This window comes from Micropterus salmoides, unplaced genomic scaffold (genome assembly GCF_014851395.1).
Source record: "Micropterus salmoides isolate LMB-PRFRI ecotype aquatic unplaced genomic scaffold, ASM1485139v1 Ms_hic_scaffold_1, whole genome shotgun sequence".
Lineage (NCBI taxonomy): Eukaryota > Metazoa > Chordata > Actinopteri > Centrarchiformes > Centrarchidae > Micropterus > Micropterus salmoides.
The window spans coordinates 1,223,557-1,241,722 of NW_024040040.1; the positions used below are offsets into that span (position 1 = coordinate 1,223,557).

At 41.9% G+C, this 18,166-nt stretch overlaps 1 protein-coding gene across 1 annotated transcript; it reads left to right on the top strand.

Annotated features, from left to right (window-relative positions):
- Positions 1–2,848: 2,848 nt before the first annotated feature.
- LOC119907406 (caveolae-associated protein 2-like) lies at positions 2,849–17,636 on the top strand (the record flags this gene model as incomplete). Its single annotated transcript, XM_038725200.1, is given in 5 exon segments — positions 2,849–3,211; positions 10,256–10,396; positions 10,480–10,581; positions 17,146–17,412; positions 17,484–17,636. Coding segments are annotated over 5 exon segments (930 nt in total), but the record flags the coding sequence as incomplete, so codon positions are not given.
- Positions 17,637–18,166: the final 530 nt, after the last annotated feature.

Genomic DNA, 18,166 nt, shown 5'->3' on the forward strand with positions numbered 1-18,166 from the left:
TACAGTAAGTACTATAGATGCAGTAACATACAGTAGACGTAGTAACATACAGTAAGTACTATAGACGCAGTAACATACAGTAGACGTAGTAACATACAGTAAGTACTATAGACGCGGTAAAATACAGTAGATGCAGTAAAATAGAGTAAGTACTATAGACGCAGAAACATACAGTAGACGTAGTAACACAGTAAGTACTATAGATGCAGTAACATACAGTAGACGTAGTAACATACAGTAAGTACTATAGACGCAGTAACATACAGTAGACGTAGTAACATACAGTAAGTACTATAGACGCGGTAACATACAGTAGACGTAGTAACATACAGTAAGTACTATAGACGCGGTAAAATACAGTAGATGCAGTAAAATAGAGTAAGTACTATAGACGCAGTAACATACAGTAGACGTAGTAACACAGTAAGTACTATAGATGCAGTAACATACAGTAGACGTAGTAACATACAGTAAGTACTATAGACGCAGTAACATACAGTAGACGTAATAACATACAGTAAGTACTATAGACGCAGTAACATACAGTAGACGTAGTAACATACAGTAAGTACTATAGACGCAGTAAATACAGTAGACGTAGTAACATACAGTAAGTACTATAGACGCAGTAACATACAGTAGACGTAGTAACATACAGTAAGTACTATAGACGCAGTAACATACAGTAGACGTAGTAACATACAGTAAGTACTATAGACGCGGTAAAATACAGTAGATGCAGTAAAATAGAGTAAGTACTATAGACGCAGAAACATACAGTAGACGTAGTAACATACAGTAAGTACTATAGATGCAGTAACATACAGTAGACGTAGTAACATACAGTAAGTACTATAGACGCAGGAAAGGCAGGAAGAGACGCTCACATCATGGAATTCATTCAAACACAATGCAGTCATTACTCTGCAGTGCAGCGGGAGGGTTCCTTTAATGAACCGAGGTGTTATTCAGGAACATCAGGAAACCCCCTCGCTGCACTCCAGAGTAATGACTGTATTGTGTTTGTATGAATTCCATGATGTGAGCGTCTCTTCCTGTTTCCACCTTGTTCCACTCTGACCTACTGCAGAACAGTTCTCTGTGTTCCAACGCTGCTGCACACACTCTGTTGAAGAACGGTTCTAAATACAGTTAATAAATAAAGTTAGTAAACAGAGACACAACCCTAAACCAACATTTCCCTAATGTTCCACTAAGGTAGCGTTCCCCTCTGGTTCCCTTCAGGTTCCACTAATGATTCTTTACAGTCCTTCTGAGGTTTCTCTAACATCCCCCAAAAGTTCCTCCAAGATTCCCCTGAGGTTCTGCTTAGGTCCTGCATTTTCCTATGCCCCTCCCAATGAGTCTTGTAAAGATCCTCTGAGGTTCTATTCACATCCCCAAGGTTCCTTTATAGTTCTTGTAAGGTTCCTCTAAGGTTTCACTAATGGCAAATGGCTGAAAGGTTGAGCTGTCTACAGGTTCCCATAAAGTTTCTATTAAGTTCCACTAAGGTTCCCCTAGCATCCCCTATACTACAAGGTTCCTCTAAAGTTCCTCTACCTACTGCAGCTCCTCTGATTTCCCCCTAGTGTTCTGTTATCTCATCTTTCCCCTATGGATTTCTGCAGAGTTCTACTAAGGTTCCCCTAGGGTGACCCCAGAGTTTCTCCTAGCTAGCCTGTTTTCACTGAAGTCCCACAAATACATTCTCAAATCTTTTACACGATCCCCTGGTTCCCCCAAATTTCGCTAAGGTTCCACTAATGTGGCTTCAGTGTTCCACGTGCTTCTTACCACAGGTGTAGGACTCGGTGTGGGGGCCGGAGTATACAGGGCCCTCACGTGAGGAGGGTCCACCAACGTAATGACCAGCCGAGGAGAACACCTGTGTTCACGTGTTCTTACATTTCAAACCAATTCAGCCTCAGAAGTTCTGGATTGACCAAATCCTGGTCCGGTTTCCCTCAAAGCACAGACTCAGACTTTCAGACCAGCAAACAAAGAACCAGCAGTCAGTGACATGTTTTATACTTTGTTTCTGTTGGTTTAAGGTCAGCATTCAGTCAGTGGAGCCTGTACAGCACACAGAGGGCGAGAGACATTCACACAAGCAGGGGAGAGAGAGAGAGAGGGTGAGAGACATTCACACAAACAGGGGAGAGAGAGGGCGAGACATTCACACAAACAGGGGAGAGAGAGGGCGAGACATTCACACAAACAGGGGAGAGAGAGGGCAAGAGACATTCACACAAACAGGGGAGAGAGAGGGAGAGAGACATTCACACAAACAGGGGAGAGAGAGGGCGAGAGACATTCACACAAACAGGGGAGAGAGAGGGCAAGAGACATTCACACAAACAGGGGAGAGAGAGGGAGAGAGACATTCACACAAACAGGGGAGAGAGAGGGAGAGAGAGCTTTCCTTCCAGATGACTTCACCTTAAAAACATGAGAGAGCGAGCTACACTAACACTCTCTCTCTGCACACACACAGTAGTCATGGTAACAGACCCCTCCCCTCTGGGTGTGGTAGAGAGACACTGAGCTTCAGGCTGAAAGCTGCAGAGAGAGAGAGAGTTAACCCTTTAATGAGTCTTTTATTTTGACGTTTCTGCATCTCAGACGGGAAACAAACAATAACAACAACAACAACAACAACCAATAAATGGAAGTTAACTAAACTCTGCGGCGGTGAAGCAGGTCAGGGCCACCGTCCCTCCTCAGCCAGCTGCAGAGGCTTCAGCCGTGGCAGTGAAGGAGTTAAAGGTGTGGACGTTTCCACAGTCGGGAAGTTGGATGGAAAGTTTTCCTCTGAGCCAACCAATCAGAGCGCAGTACACACACACTCGCAGAGAGAGAGAGGGTGGACGGGCGAGGCAGAGTCCCAGTGTTTTTCTGCAGCAGAAAGAGTTTCGGGGGTTTTTGGTTCGACATTGAGTTGATGTGTGAGGACAGAGTCATCATGGTGACCACCGAGACCCACCAGAGCCAGGACCTACTGGTCCCTTCCCTGAACCAGGACCTGCAGGACCAGCAGGACCCGCTGGACCAGCAGGAGGAGAACCAGGCCTCCCCCTCGTCCCCCCTGGCAGGATTTGACTCTGAGGCAATGAGTCAGGGTCCCGTCAACGCCATCACGGTCCTCACTCTGCTGGATAAACTTGTCAACATGCTGGACGCCGTGCAGGAAAACCAGAACAAGATGGAGGTGAGCCAGGGGTGGGACCACACCTCGACATAAGGTCTGAGTGTGAGAGTCCAGGACGGACTACAGTACTAACTCCAGTTCAGACACCAGTACAAAATTCTAACACTGTACTAACTCCAGTTCAGACACCAGTACTAACACCAGTTACCAACTCCAGTTCAGACACCAGTACTAACACCAGTTACTAACTCCAGTTCAGACACCAGTACTAACACCAGTTACCAACTCCAGTTCAGACACCAGTACTAACACCAGTTACTAACTCCAGTTCAGACACCAGTACTAACACCAGTTACCAACTCCAGTTCAGACACCAGTACTAACACCAGTTACTAACTCCAGTTCAGACACCAGTACTAACACCAGTTACTAACTCCAGTTCAGACACCAGTACTAACATCAATTACTAACTCCAGTTCAGACACCAGTACCAACACCAGTTACTAACTCCGGTTCAGACACCAGTTCAGACACCAGTACCAACTCCAGTTCAGACACCAGTACTAACACCAGTTACTAACTCCAATTCAGACACCAGTACTAACACCAGTTACTAACTCCAGTTCAGTTACCAACTCCAGTTCAGACACCAGTACTAACACCAGTTACTAACTCCAGTTCAGACACCAGTACTAACACCAGTTACTAACTCCAGTTCAGACACCAGTACCAACTCCAGTTCAGACACCAGTACCAACTCCAGTTCAGACACCAGTACCAACACCAGTTACCAACTCCAGTTCAGACACCAGTACAGACACCAGTACCAACTCCAGTTCAGACACCAGTACTAACACCAGTTACTAACTCTAGTTCAGACACCAGTTACTAACTGTGGTTCAGACACCAGTACTAACACCAGTTACTAACTCTAATTCAGACACCAGTACTAACACCAGTTACCAACTCCAGTTCAGACACCAGTACTAACACCAGTTACCAACTCCAGTTCAGACACCAGTACTAACACCAGTTACTAACTCCAGTTCAGACACCAGTACTAACACCAGTTACCAACTCCAGTTCAGACACCAGTACTAACACCAGTTACTAACTCCAGTTCAGACACCAGTACCAACACCAGTTACTAACTCTAATTCAGACACCAGTACTAACACCAGTTACTAACTCCAGTTCAGACACCAGTACCAACACCAGTTACCAACTCCAGTTCAGACACCAGTACTAACACCAGTTACTAACTCCAGTTCAGACACCAGTACTAACACCAGTTACCAACTCCAGTTCAGACACCAGTACTAACACCAGTTACTAACTCCAGTTCAGACACCAGTACCAACACCAGTTACTAACTCTAATTCAGACACCAGTACTAACACCAGTTACTAACTCCAGTTCAGACACCAGTACCAACACCAGTTACTAACTCCGGTTCAGACACCAGTTCAGACAGCAGTACCAACTCCAGTTCAGACACCAGTACCAACACCAGTTACTAACTCCGGTTCAGACACCAGTACCAACTCTGGTTCAGACACCAGTACCAACTCCAGTTCAGACACCAGTACCAACTCCAGTTCAGACACCAGTACTAACACCAGTTACCAACTCCAGTTCAGACACCAGTACTAACACCAGTTACTAACTCCAGTTCAGACACCAGTACTAACACCAGTTACTAACTCCAGTTCAGACACCAGTTACTAACTCCAGTTCTGACACCAGTACTAACTCTGGTTCAGACACCAGTACAACATACTTACATTGTACTAACTCCAGTTCAGACATCAGTACTAACTGTGGTTCAGACACCAGTACTAACTGTGGTTCAGACACCAGTACTAGCTGTGGTTCAGACACCAGTACAACGTACTTACACTGTACTAACTGTGGTTCAGACACCAGTACTAACTGTGGTTCAGACACCAGTACTAACTGTGGTTCAGACACCAGTACAACGTACTTACACTGTACTAACTCCAGTTCAGACACAAGTACTAACTGTGGTTCAGACACCAGTACTGACACCAGTACTAACTCCAGTTCAGACACCAGTACTAACTGTGGTTCAGACACCAGTACAACGTACTTACACTGTACTAACTCCAGTTCAGACACAAGTACTAACTATGGTTCAGACACCAGTACTGACACCAGTACTAACTGTGGTTCAGACACCAGTACTAACTGTGGTTCAGACACCAGTACTAACTGTGGTTCAGACACCAGTACAACGTACTTACACTGTACTAACTCCAGTTCAGACACCAGTACTAACTGTGGTTCAGACACCAGTACTAACTGTGGTTCAGACACCAGTACAACGTACTTACACTGTACTAACTCCAGTTCAGACACCAGTACTAACTGTGGTTCAGACACCAGTACTAACTGTGGTTCAGACACCAGTACAACGTACTTACACTGTACTAACTCCAGTTCAGACACAAGTACTAACTATGGTTCAGACACCAGTACTGACACCAGTACTAACTCCAGTTCAGACACCAGTACTAACTCCGGTTCAGACACCAGTACTAACTGTGGTTCAGACACCAGTACAACATACTTACACTGTACTAACTCCAGTTCAGACACAAGTACTAACTGTGGTTCAGACACCAGTACTGACACCAGTACTAACTCCAGTTCAGACACCAGTACTAACTGTGGTTCAGACACCAGTACTAACTGTGGTTCAGACACCAGTACTAGCTGTGGTTCAGACACCAGTACAACGTACTTACACTGTACTAACTCCAGTTCAGACACCAGTACTAACTGTGGTTCAGACACCAGTACTGACACCAGTACTAACTCCAGTTCAGACACCAGTACTAACTCCGGTTCAGACACCAGTACTAACTGTGGTTCAGACACCAGTACAACATACTTACACTGTACTAACTCCAGTTCAGACACAAGTACTAACTGTGGTTCAGACACCAGTACTGACACCAGTACTAACTCCAGTTCAGACACCAGTACTAACTCCGGTTCAGACACCAGTACTAACTGTGGTTCAGACACCAGTACTAGCTGTGGTTCAGACACCAGTACAACGTACTTACACTGTACTAACTCCAGTTCAGACACCAGTACTAACTGTGGTTCAGACACCAGTACTAACTCTAGTTCAGACACCAGTTACTAACTGTGGTTCAGACACCAGTACTAACACCAGTTACTAACTCTAATTCAGACACCAGTACTAACACCAGTTACCAACTCCAGTTCAGACACCAGTACTAACACCAGTTACCAACTCCAGTTCAGACACCAGTACTAACACCAGTTACTAACTCCAGTTCAGACACCAGTACTAACACCAGTTACCAACTCCAGTTCAGACACCAGTACTAACACCAGTTACTAACTCCAGTTCAGACACCAGTACCAACACCAGTTACTAACTCTAATTCAGACACCAGTACTAACACCAGTTACTAACTCCAGTTCAGACACCAGTACCAACACCAGTTACCAACTCCAGTTCAGACACCAGTACTAACACCAGTTACTAACTCCAGTTCAGACACCAGTACTAACACCAGTTACCAACTCCAGTTCAGACACCAGTACTAACACCAGTTACTAACTCCAGTTCAGACACCAGTACCAACACCAGTTACTAACTCTAATTCAGACACCAGTACTAACACCAGTTACTAACTCCAGTTCAGACACCAGTACCAACACCAGTTACTAACTCCGGTTCAGACACCAGTTCAGACAGCAGTACCAACTCCAGTTCAGACACCAGTACCAACACCAGTTACTAACTGTGGTTCAGACACCAGTACCAACTCTGGTTCAGACACCAGTACCAACTCCAGTTCAGACACCAGTACCAACTCCAGTTCAGACACCAGTACTAACACCAGTTACCAACTCCAGTTCAGACACCAGTACTAACACCAGTTACTAACTCCAGTTCAGACACCAGTACTAACACCAGTTACTAACTCCAGTTCAGACACCAGTTACTAACTCCAGTTCTGACACCAGTACTAACTCTGGTTCAGACACCAGTACAACATACTTACATTGTACTAACTCCAGTTCAGACATCAGTACTAACTGTGGTTCAGACACCAGTACTAACTGTGGTTCAGACACCAGTACTAGCTGTGGTTCAGACACCAGTACAACGTACTTACACTGTACTAACTGTGGTTCAGACACCAGTACTAACTGTGGTTCAGACACCAGTACTAACTGTGGTTCAGACACCAGTACAACGTACTTACACTGTACTAACTCCAGTTCAGACACAAGTACTAACTGTGGTTCAGACACCAGTACTGACACCAGTACTAACTCCAGTTCAGACACCAGTACTAACTGTGGTTCAGACACCAGTACAACGTACTTACACTGTACTAACTCCAGTTCAGACACAAGTACTAACTATGGTTCAGACACCAGTACTGACACCAGTACTAACTGTGGTTCAGACACCAGTACTAACTGTGGTTCAGACACCAGTACTAACTGTGGTTCAGACACCAGTACAACGTACTTACACTGTACTAACTCCAGTTCAGACACCAGTACTAACTGTGGTTCAGACACCAGTACTAACTGTGGTTCAGACACCAGTACAACGTACTTACACTGTACTAACTCCAGTTCAGACACCAGTACTAACTGTGGTTCAGACACCAGTACTAACTGTGGTTCAGACACCAGTACAACGTACTTACACTGTACTAACTCCAGTTCAGACACAAGTACTAACTATGGTTCAGACACCAGTACTGACACCAGTACTAACTCCAGTTCAGACACCAGTACTAACTCCGGTTCAGACACCAGTACTAACTGTGGTTCAGACACCAGTACAACATACTTACACTGTACTAACTCCAGTTCAGACACAAGTACTAACTGTGGTTCAGACACCAGTACTGACACCAGTACTAACTCCAGTTCAGACACCAGTACTAACTGTGGTTCAGACACCAGTACTAACTGTGGTTCAGACACCAGTACTAGCTGTGGTTCAGACACCAGTACAACGTACTTACACTGTACTAACTCCAGTTCAGACACCAGTACTAACTGTGGTTCAGACACCAGTACTGACACCAGTACTAACTCCAGTTCAGACACCAGTACTAACTCCGGTTCAGACACCAGTACTAACTGTGGTTCAGACACCAGTACAACATACTTACACTGTACTAACTCCAGTTCAGACACAAGTACTAACTGTGGTTCAGACACCAGTACTGACACCAGTACTAACTCCAGTTCAGACACCAGTACTAACTCCGGTTCAGACACCAGTACTAACTGTGGTTCAGACACCAGTACTAGCTGTGGTTCAGACACCAGTACAACGTACTTACACTGTACTAACTCCAGTTCAGACACCAGTACTAACTGTGGTTCAGACACCAGTACTAACTGTGGTTCAGACACCAGTACTGACACCAGTACTAACTCTAGTTCAGACACCAGTACAACGTACTTACACTGTACTAATTCCAGTTCAGACACCAGTACTAGCTGTGGTTCAGACACCAGTACAACGTACTTACACTGTACTAACTCCAGTTCAGACACCAGTACTAACTGTGGTTCAGACACCAGTACTAACTCCGGTTCAGACACCAGTACTAGCTGTGGTTCAGACACCAGTACTGACACCAGTACTAACTCTAGTTCAGACACCAGTACTAGCTGTGGTTCAGACACCAGTACTGACACCAGTACTAACTCTAGTTCAGACACCAGTACAACGTACTTACACTGTACTAATTCCAGTTCAGACACCAGTACTAGCTGTGGTTCAGACACCAGTACAACGTACTTACACTGTACTAACTCCAGTTCAGACACCAGTACTAACTGTGGTTCAGACACCAGTACTGACACCAGTACTAACTCCAGTTCAGACACCAGTACTAACTCCGGTTCAGACACCAGTACTAACTGTGGTTCAGACACCAGTACAACATACTTACACTGTACTAACTCCAGTTCAGACACCAGTACTAACTCCAGTTCAGACACCAGTACTAACTCCGGTTCAGACACCAGTACTAACTGTGGTTCAGACACCAGTACAACATACTTACACTGTACTAACTCCAGTTCAGACACCAGTACTAACTCCAGTTCAGACACCAGTACTAACTCCGGTTCAGACACCAGTACAACATACTTACACTGTACTAACTCCAGTTCAGACACCAGTACTAACTGTGGTTCAGACACCAGTACTAACTGTGGTTCAGACACCAGTACTGACACCAGTACTAACTCTAGTTCAGACACCAGTACAACGTACTTACACTGTACTAATTCCAGTTCAGACACTAGTACTGACACCAGTTACTAACTCCAGTTCAGACACCAGTACTGACACCAGTTACTAACTCCAGTTCAGATACCAGTACTAACACCAAAAACTGACTGTTCATCAGTGAACAGTCAGTTCATAATCTTTGTCTGCATCTTTATCAAAAGATAAATTCGAGCTACTTCCTGTTACTGCTGCTGCTGCTGTGTTTGTATTTCACAGTTCAGATGGTATCTGAAAGATCTTTAACATGTTAGAACAGGTTTTCTGTCAGACTGGCTCCATTCTCACAGAAACTGTCAGTCAACATGAACTACCTTTAACAACGGATTAAAGTGGAAGAAATCAACAATGACTGAATTGAAAGACATTTCCAGTTTCGGACATGTGAGGATCCGTCCCAAAAAACAAACACTGACTGATAAACTCAGACTAAAACCAGAATCTGGGCCCACAGGACTTCAGCAGACTGTTTCATCTGCTGTGATGCTGCAGAGTGAACTTAAGAGACCAGATACTCTGTCTGTAGCTGCAGTCACAGTGAACTATTCACACCACAATGAGACAAACACCTGGATGTCAAACTAACAGGTGTCAGTCACTGTCTGAACCACATTCAGACCATCAGTGGTGGTTCCTTTAGCAACAAGCTAAGCTAGCAAGCCTCTACGAAAAACGTAAACCAGTGCTAAACGTTTTGAGATTGAACTCGGAGGGCGTGGTCAGAGGGTGCAGGCTGGTATCTGATTGGTTTTTGGCTGTTTGTGTTTCAGGTGCATCAGGTAGAGATGGAGGGCGTGGTCAGAGGGATCCAGGCTGATATGACCAAGCTGTCCAAGAGCCACAGCCACACCTCCAACACCGTCAGCAAGCTGCTGGACAAGAGCCGCAAACTGTCCGTCACCATGAAGGAGGTCAGGACTGGTGTTACCTGTGTGACCTCACCTGCCACCTGTCAGAGTTCAGCTCTGCTAAAAACCTCTGCTTGTCTCTGCAGGTTCGTGATAAGATGGAGCGTCAGGGCGTCCAGGTGAAGAAGCTGGAGGCGAACCACGCCCACCTGATCAACAGAAACAACTTTAAAGTCCTCATCTTCCAGGTCAGTGTGATGAGCAGAGCTGAAGGTCAGAGGTCACAGGTCAGGTAGGGGCTGACTGTGAAATTCATTGTCGCAGTTTAAGCAAATACAAGATTCAAGTTTTGCTAACTTTACTGATTTTCATTATGTAAAACTTGTATTTAAATGGACGTGCTCCTCAGCCTTTATGTAAGTACATTAAGAGACTACAGAGTAGCAGCAGATCCACCAGAGCAGCTTCAAATGGCGATTGTAAAGTTTCATTTTGCAAAACTTCTTTTGCTCAGACGGCGTTTTCTGTAAAAGGAGCAAAGTCTTGGAACTTGCTACCTAAACACTTGAAAACTGCTGCAAACTTCATCACTTTTAAAAGAGAGGCTGAGTCCTGGTTAGTTCAGCAACAAACTGTTTCGGTTAGTGGTGATGAGGCAGGTTGGAGGACCCAAATGCAGGACGCAAGGCAGAGGAGGTGCAGTTCAAAGGGGGTTTATTGTGGCAAAACAAACAAAAGGCAAGCACACTTACTGACAGAGTCCAAAAAACAAGGTAATCCCAACAGAAATCAAAAGGAACAGGGTGACAAGACGAGCGAGGCTGACAACAGGAAACAGAGCGTATACACACGACAGACAGGGGGTAACACAAACAATGACCGGACGAAGACTGAAGAGAAACAACAAACATATATACACATGGGACTGACGAGCAGGGCGGGAGTAACACAGGTGACAGACATGAGGCTAACAAGACACAGGCGGGCAGAGAGAGAGCAGGGGAAAACAGAGAGACTGACATGCAGAGGGATTACTGGGGTAACAGACACAACACAGGCTACTCAACACTAAACACAGGCCATATCACAAGAAGTAACAGATCAGAAATAAACAAACTAACTCAGACATGAGCAGACTAAACTAGAATAATGCAGACAAGGAACCTGAAGTAAATACTAACACATGAACCAAGGCACACGACTGGGAACAAAGACAGAACTAAAACACAGAACCAAGAGCTAAGATAAGAGACAAGACATAAACTACTAAGGACAAGGAACAAGAGAAACAGACAAATAGAAGGACACATGAAACAATGGCAAAAACTCACAGGGAAAAAGTACAACTCGTAACAGGAACATGTACTCACATCTAGTTTACTGCATTACATGTTTTTATTGTATTTTACCTCCTTTTATCTTGTGTCATTGTAATGTCATCATCATATTGCATTTTCCTTTTTCTTTCATTACTGTTTTAATGTTTTATTTCTTTAAAAGCCCTTCTAGGGACAGGTGTTGCAAATTAGCAATTGCTAATAGTCTCCATACTCCACTTTGAAAATAGTCATAGCTGTACTAACAGTAGTAGTAACAGAAGTAGTAACATTAGTAGTGGAAGCCAAAGTACCAGTAGTAGTAGTACTTGCAGTAGTAGTAGTAACATTAGTAGTAACAGAAGTAGTGTCAGCTAAATTAATGTATTGTAATGTAATGTAGCAGTAACAGTAGTAGAAGCAGAAGCAACAGTAGTAGTAACAGTAGTAAATAAAGAAGTAGTAACAGTACTAGTAGAAGCAGAAGTAACAGTAGTAGTAGTAATAGAAGTAGTAACAGTAGTAGTAACAGTAATAGATAAAGAAGTAGTAACAGTACTAGTAGAAGCAGAAGTAACAGTAGTAGTAACAGTAATAGATAAAGAAGTAGTAACAGTACTAGTAGAAGCAGAAGTAACAGTAGTAGTAACAGTAATAGATAAAGAAGTAGTAACAGTACTAGTAGAAGCAGAAGTAACAGTAGTAGTAACAGTAATAGATAAAGAAGTAGTAACAGTACTAGTAGAAGCAGAAGTAACAGTAGTAGTAGTAACAGAAGTAGTAGAAGCAGAAGTAACATTAGTAGTAACAGTAATAAATAAAGAAGTAGTAACAGTAGTAGTAGTAACAGTAGTAGTAGAAGCAGAAGTAACATTAGTAGTAACAGTAATAAATAAAGAAGTAGTAACAGTAGTAGTAACAGTAATAGATAAAGAAGTAGTAACAGTAGTAGTAGAAGCAGAAGTAACAGTAGTAGTAACAGTACTAGATAAAGAAGTAGTAACAGTAATAGATAAAGAAGTAGTAACAGTAGTAGTAACAGTAATAGATAAAGAAGTAGTAACAGTAATAGATAAAGAAGTAGTAACAGTAGTAGTAACAGTAATAGATAAAGAAGCAGTAACAGTAGTAGTAACAGTAATAGATAAAGAAGTAGTAACAGTAGTAGTAACAGTAATAGATAAAGAAGTAGTAACAGTAATAGATAAAGAAGTAGTAACAGTAGTAGTAACAGTAATAGATAAAGAAGTAGTAACAGTAATAGATAAAGAAGTAGTAACAGTAGTAGTAACAGTAATAGATAAAGAAGTAGTAACAGTAGTAGTAGTAACAGTAATAGATAAAGAAGTAGTAACAGTAGTAGTAACAGTAATAGATAAAGAAGTAGTAACAGTAATAGATAAAGAAGTAGTAACAGGAGTAGTAGAAGCAGAAGTAACAGTAGTAGTAACAGTAATAGATAAAGAAGTAGTAACAGTAGTAGTAACAGAAGTAGTAACAGTAGTAGTAGTACTTGCAGTAGTAGTAGTAACATTAGTAGTAACAGAAGTAGTGTCAGCTAAATTAATGTATTGTAATGTAATGTAGTAGTAACAGTAGTAGAAGCAGAAGCAACAGTAGTAGTAACAGTAGTAAATAAAGAATTAGTAACAGTACTAGTAGAAACAGAAGTAACAGTAGTAGTAGTAATAGAAGTAGTAACAGTAGTAGTAACAGTAATAGATAAAGAAGTAGTAACAGTACTAGTAGAAGCAGAAGTAACAGTAGTAGTAGTAATAGAAGTAGTAGAAGCAGAAGTAACATTAGTAGTAACAGTAATAGATAAAGAAGTAGTAACAGTAGTAGTAGAAGCAGAAGTAACAGTAGTAGTAGTAATAGAAGTAGTAGAAGCAGAAGTAACATTAGTAGTAACAGTAATAGATAAAGAAGTAGTAACAGTAGTAGTAGAAGCAGAAGTAACAGTAGTAGTAACAGTACTAGATAAAGAAGTAGTAACAGTAGTAGTAACAGTAATAGATAAAGAAGTAGTAACAGTAGTAGTAACAGTAATAGATAAAGAAGTAGTAACAGTAGTAGTAGAAGCAGAAGTAACAGTAGTAGTAACAGTAATAGATAAAGAAGTAGTAACAGTAGTAGTAACAGTAATAGATAAAGAAGTAGTAACAGTAGTAGTAACAGTAATAGATAAAGAAGTAGTAACAGTAGTAGTAACAGAAGTAGTAACAGTAATAGATAAAGAAGTAGTAACAGTAGTAGAAGCAGAAGTAACAGTAGTAGTAACAGTAATAGATAAAGAAGTAGTAACAGTAGTAGTAACAGTAATAGATAAAGAAGTAGTAACAGTAGTAGTAACAGAAGTAGTAACAGTAGTAGTAACAGTAATAGATAAAGAAGTAGTAACAGTAGTAGTAACAGAAGTAGTAACAGTAATAGATAAAGAAGTAGTAACTGTAGTAGTAGAAGCAGAAGTAACAGTAGTAGTAACAGTAATAGATAAAGAAGTAGTAACAGTAGTAGTAACAGTAATAGATAAAGAAGTAGTAACAGTAGTAGTAGAAGCAGAAGTAACAGTAGTAGTAACAGTACTAGATAAAGAAGTAGTAACAGTAGTAGTAGAAGCAGAAGTGACAGTAGTATTAACAGTACTAGATAAAGAAGTAGTAACAGTAGTAGTAACAATAATAGATAAAGAAGTAGTAACAGTAGTAGTAGAAGCAGAAGTAACAGTAGTAGTAACAGTAATAGATAAAGAAGTAGTAACAGTAGTAGTAGAAGCAGAAGTAACAGTAGTAGTAACAGTAATAGATAAAGAAGTAGTAACAGTAGTAGTAGAAGCAGAAGTAACAGTAGTAGTAACAGTAATAGATAAAGAAGTAGTAACAGTAGTAGTAGAAGCAGAAGTAACAGTAGTAGTAACAGACGTAGATACAGAAGTAATAGCAGTAGTAGTAGAGGCAGAAGTAACAGTAGTAGTAGTAACAGAAGTAGTAACAGTAGTAGTAACAGTAATAGATAAAAAAGTAGTAACAGTAGTAACAGAAGTAGTAACAGTAGTAGTAACAGTAATAGATAAAGAAGTAGTAACAGTAATAGATAAAGAAGTAGTAACAGTAGTAGTAGTAACAGAAGTAGTAACAGTAGTAGTAACAGTAATAGATGAAGAAGTAATAGCAGTAGTAGTAGAGGCAGAAGTAACAGTAGTAGTAACAGTAATAGATAAAGTAGTAACAGTAGTAGTAACAGTAGTAGTAACAGTAATAGATAAAGAAGTGGTAACAGTAGTAGATACAGAAATAGTAGCAGTAGTAGTAGAAGCAGAAGTAACAGTAGTAGTAGTAATAGAAGTAGTAACAGTAGTAGTAACAGTAATAGATAAAAAAGTAGTAACAGTAGTAACAGAAGTAGTAACAGTAGTAGTAACAGTAATAGATAAAGAAGTAGTAACAGTAGTAGTAGTAACAGAAGTAGTAACAGTAGTAGTAACAGTAATAGATGAAGAAGTAATAGCAGTAGTAGTAGAGGCAGAAGTAACAGTAGTAGTAACAGTAATAGATAAAGTAGTAACAGTAGTAGTAACAGTAGTAGTAACAGTAATAGATAAAGAAGTAGTAACAGTAGTAACAGAAGTAGTAACAGTAGTAGTAGAGGCAGAAGTAACAGTTGTAGTAACAGTAGTAGAAGCAGAAGTAGTAACAGTAGTAGTAGTAACAGTAGTAGTAGTAGTAGTAGTAGTAGTAACAGTAGTAGTAACAGTAATAGATAAAGAAGTAGTAACAGTAGTAGTAGATACAGAAGTAGTAACAGTAATAGATAAAGAAGTAGTAACCGTAGCAGTAGAAGCAGTAGTAGTAGTAGTAGTAGTAGTAGTAACAGTAGTAGTACTACTACTAGTAGTAGTAGTAATAGTACTCCTCATGATGAATGAACTGATCTTGATGTGTAGCACAGTTAAACTGTCACTTATCTGTCTGATATGACAAAACATGATGACTAAAGTCATCATCAATCAAATATCAAACTAATCAAACGTATTAAACATCTGCTCTGTAAGTAAAGGTCTCCATCATTAAAGTTCCCCACAGACAGTTAAGTTCTAAACAGGCAGTAAGGTTCTCCAGAGGCAACAGAGTTCTCCTCAGACACATTTACATTTATTCATTTAGACACAAAAGGTCTACACAGACAGTGAAGATCTCCACAGGCAGTAATGTTCTCTACATTCAGTAAGGTTCTCCACAGGCAGTAAAGTTCTCTGCATACAGTATTGTTCTCTACAGACAGTAAGGTTCTCTGCATATCGTAAAGTTCTACACAGGCAGTAAAGTTTTCCACAGACACTAAGGTAAAGTTCTCCACAGACCTTTGTTCTGTCTGTTTGCTGGTGATTTTCAGTCATTTTCAGTGACCTTATTTGGTCATCAGCTGCTGCAGGAGTTGAACTGAAAAACTTTATGCAGACAAAGGTCAGAGCTGCCTTCTTGTGGTCTGGTTGTCATGGCAAATCTGACTCGGCCCTTCAACTGTTCTCAAATCGGTACTTTCCCACACAGAGAACATGTGATCAGACTGAAGAGTTGAACTTGAAAAAAATGTTTCTATGGTTTCTAAGATCTGTGTCACTGCACGTTATCACAGGTAACCGTAGATCTATAGGTAATACTTTTTAAAATTTATTTTACCTTTATTTAACCAGAAAGAAAACTCATTGATATTAAAAAATTATTTTCCAAGAGCGTCTTGGCCAATACACGTGTGTGACTGTTCTGTACTAATACTGTAGTCGTAGGAGTAGTAATGTAGTAAATTCTACAGTAACTCTGCAGTACAATTATAGTAACTGAAGGTAGTGTCCTTACTGTAAATGTTTTCTAACCACCTGGTTAGTACTGCAGTATGACTCAGTACACATGTGTGAGTTGTCTGTCTCACCAACACTAAACATTCCCGTCCTCCTTGAAATACCCAGCATTCCTCAGTGGGTGTGGTTCTCTGTCAGCTCTGCTTTTTAACCCTTTCCCTCTCTGAGGAACCTTTAAGCTCTGCCCTCCAGGTCTTCCTGTTTGTGTTGTTGTTGAATGTCTTTGTGTTCGAACATTTTACTTTACACTTACTGCATACCCCTGTACAGGCAGGAGTAGAGGGAGAACCCTGTCCACACACAGAATATGAAGACAAGAGAGAGTCTTCAAGCTGAAGCCCTTCATTTTGACCTTAAACCCAATAAATGTACTATTAATTATGATTTAATTAAGCTTTTACAGTTGAAACATATTTAAACATATTGACTTGTGAAACTTTGTGTCACCATAAAGAAGCAGTCACATGTTACACTGGACTGTGTTCTCCTTTGGAAAGGCTGTCCCCCCTAACAATCTCCCAAGGTTCCCCCAAAGGTTCCCCCAAAGATTCTAATAAAGATGCTCTAAGATCCTCCAACTAAGGCCCCCTTTCCAAAGTACAGTTTCTTGAATATTTCCCTAATGTTCTCTACTTCAGGAGGAGAACGAGATCCCTACCAGTGTTTTCGAGAAGGATCCTCCTCCATTCCCTCGTGATGAGATTTTGGAGGAAGGCGATGAATCGGCACCGGGTGTCGTCGACGGCGACCATTCCCAGGAGAGCGGGCTCCAGACCATCGACCTATCATCTGATGAGGATGTCGGGCTAGAGGCGGAGCTAGAGGAAGAGGAGGTGTGGCCTCACGATCTGGAGAACATGGAGAAATCCAGAGCCGAGAAACTGAAACGATCCAGTCTGAAGAAGGTGAGAACCAAGACAGGTGAACAGTCAGACAGGTGAACAGTCAGATAGGTGTGTAACTGTCTCTCTCTCAGGTCGACAGTCTGAAGAAGGCGTTCTCCAGGCAGAACATCGAGAAGAAGATGACGAAGATAGGAACAAAGATCGTTTCTCAGGAGCAACGAGAGAAAATCAAACAGAAAACCTCCAGCCTGAAGGTTTCGCCTCTGTCCTTCAGCATCAGGAAGGTAGTGGGATCTCTGTCATTATTGGACTCTGTGAAGTTCCTCTAAGGTTCCACTGACACCAAGTACCGCCAAAGTTTCCTCTAACATTCCCCTAGGTTTCCCTTTAAGCATCAGGATGGTACTGGGATCTCTGTCATTATTAGACTCCAAGAAGTTCCTCTAAGGTTCCACTGACACCAAGTACCCCCAACCAACGTTTCCTCTAACATTCCCCTAGGTTCCCCTTTAAGCATCAGTAAAGTACTGGGATCTCTAAGTAGCTGGTTCCCTTGGCAGATTTTGCAGGAGCTTGGCGGAGCGTTGCCAACAATTCCCTGTGGGTCCTGCGTAACGTCATGGAGGGCTACAGGCTGCAGTTCCGGGTCTGCCCCCCCAGATTCAACGGGGTGGTCTGGACTGCGGTGCACTCAGAGCAGAGCCAGGTGTTGGGACAAGAAGTTCGCTCTCTGCTGGAGAAAGGGGCCATAGAACTCTTTTCCCCGCCAGTCAGGGAGTCCAGGTTCTACAGCCGGTACTTCATAGTTCCAAGA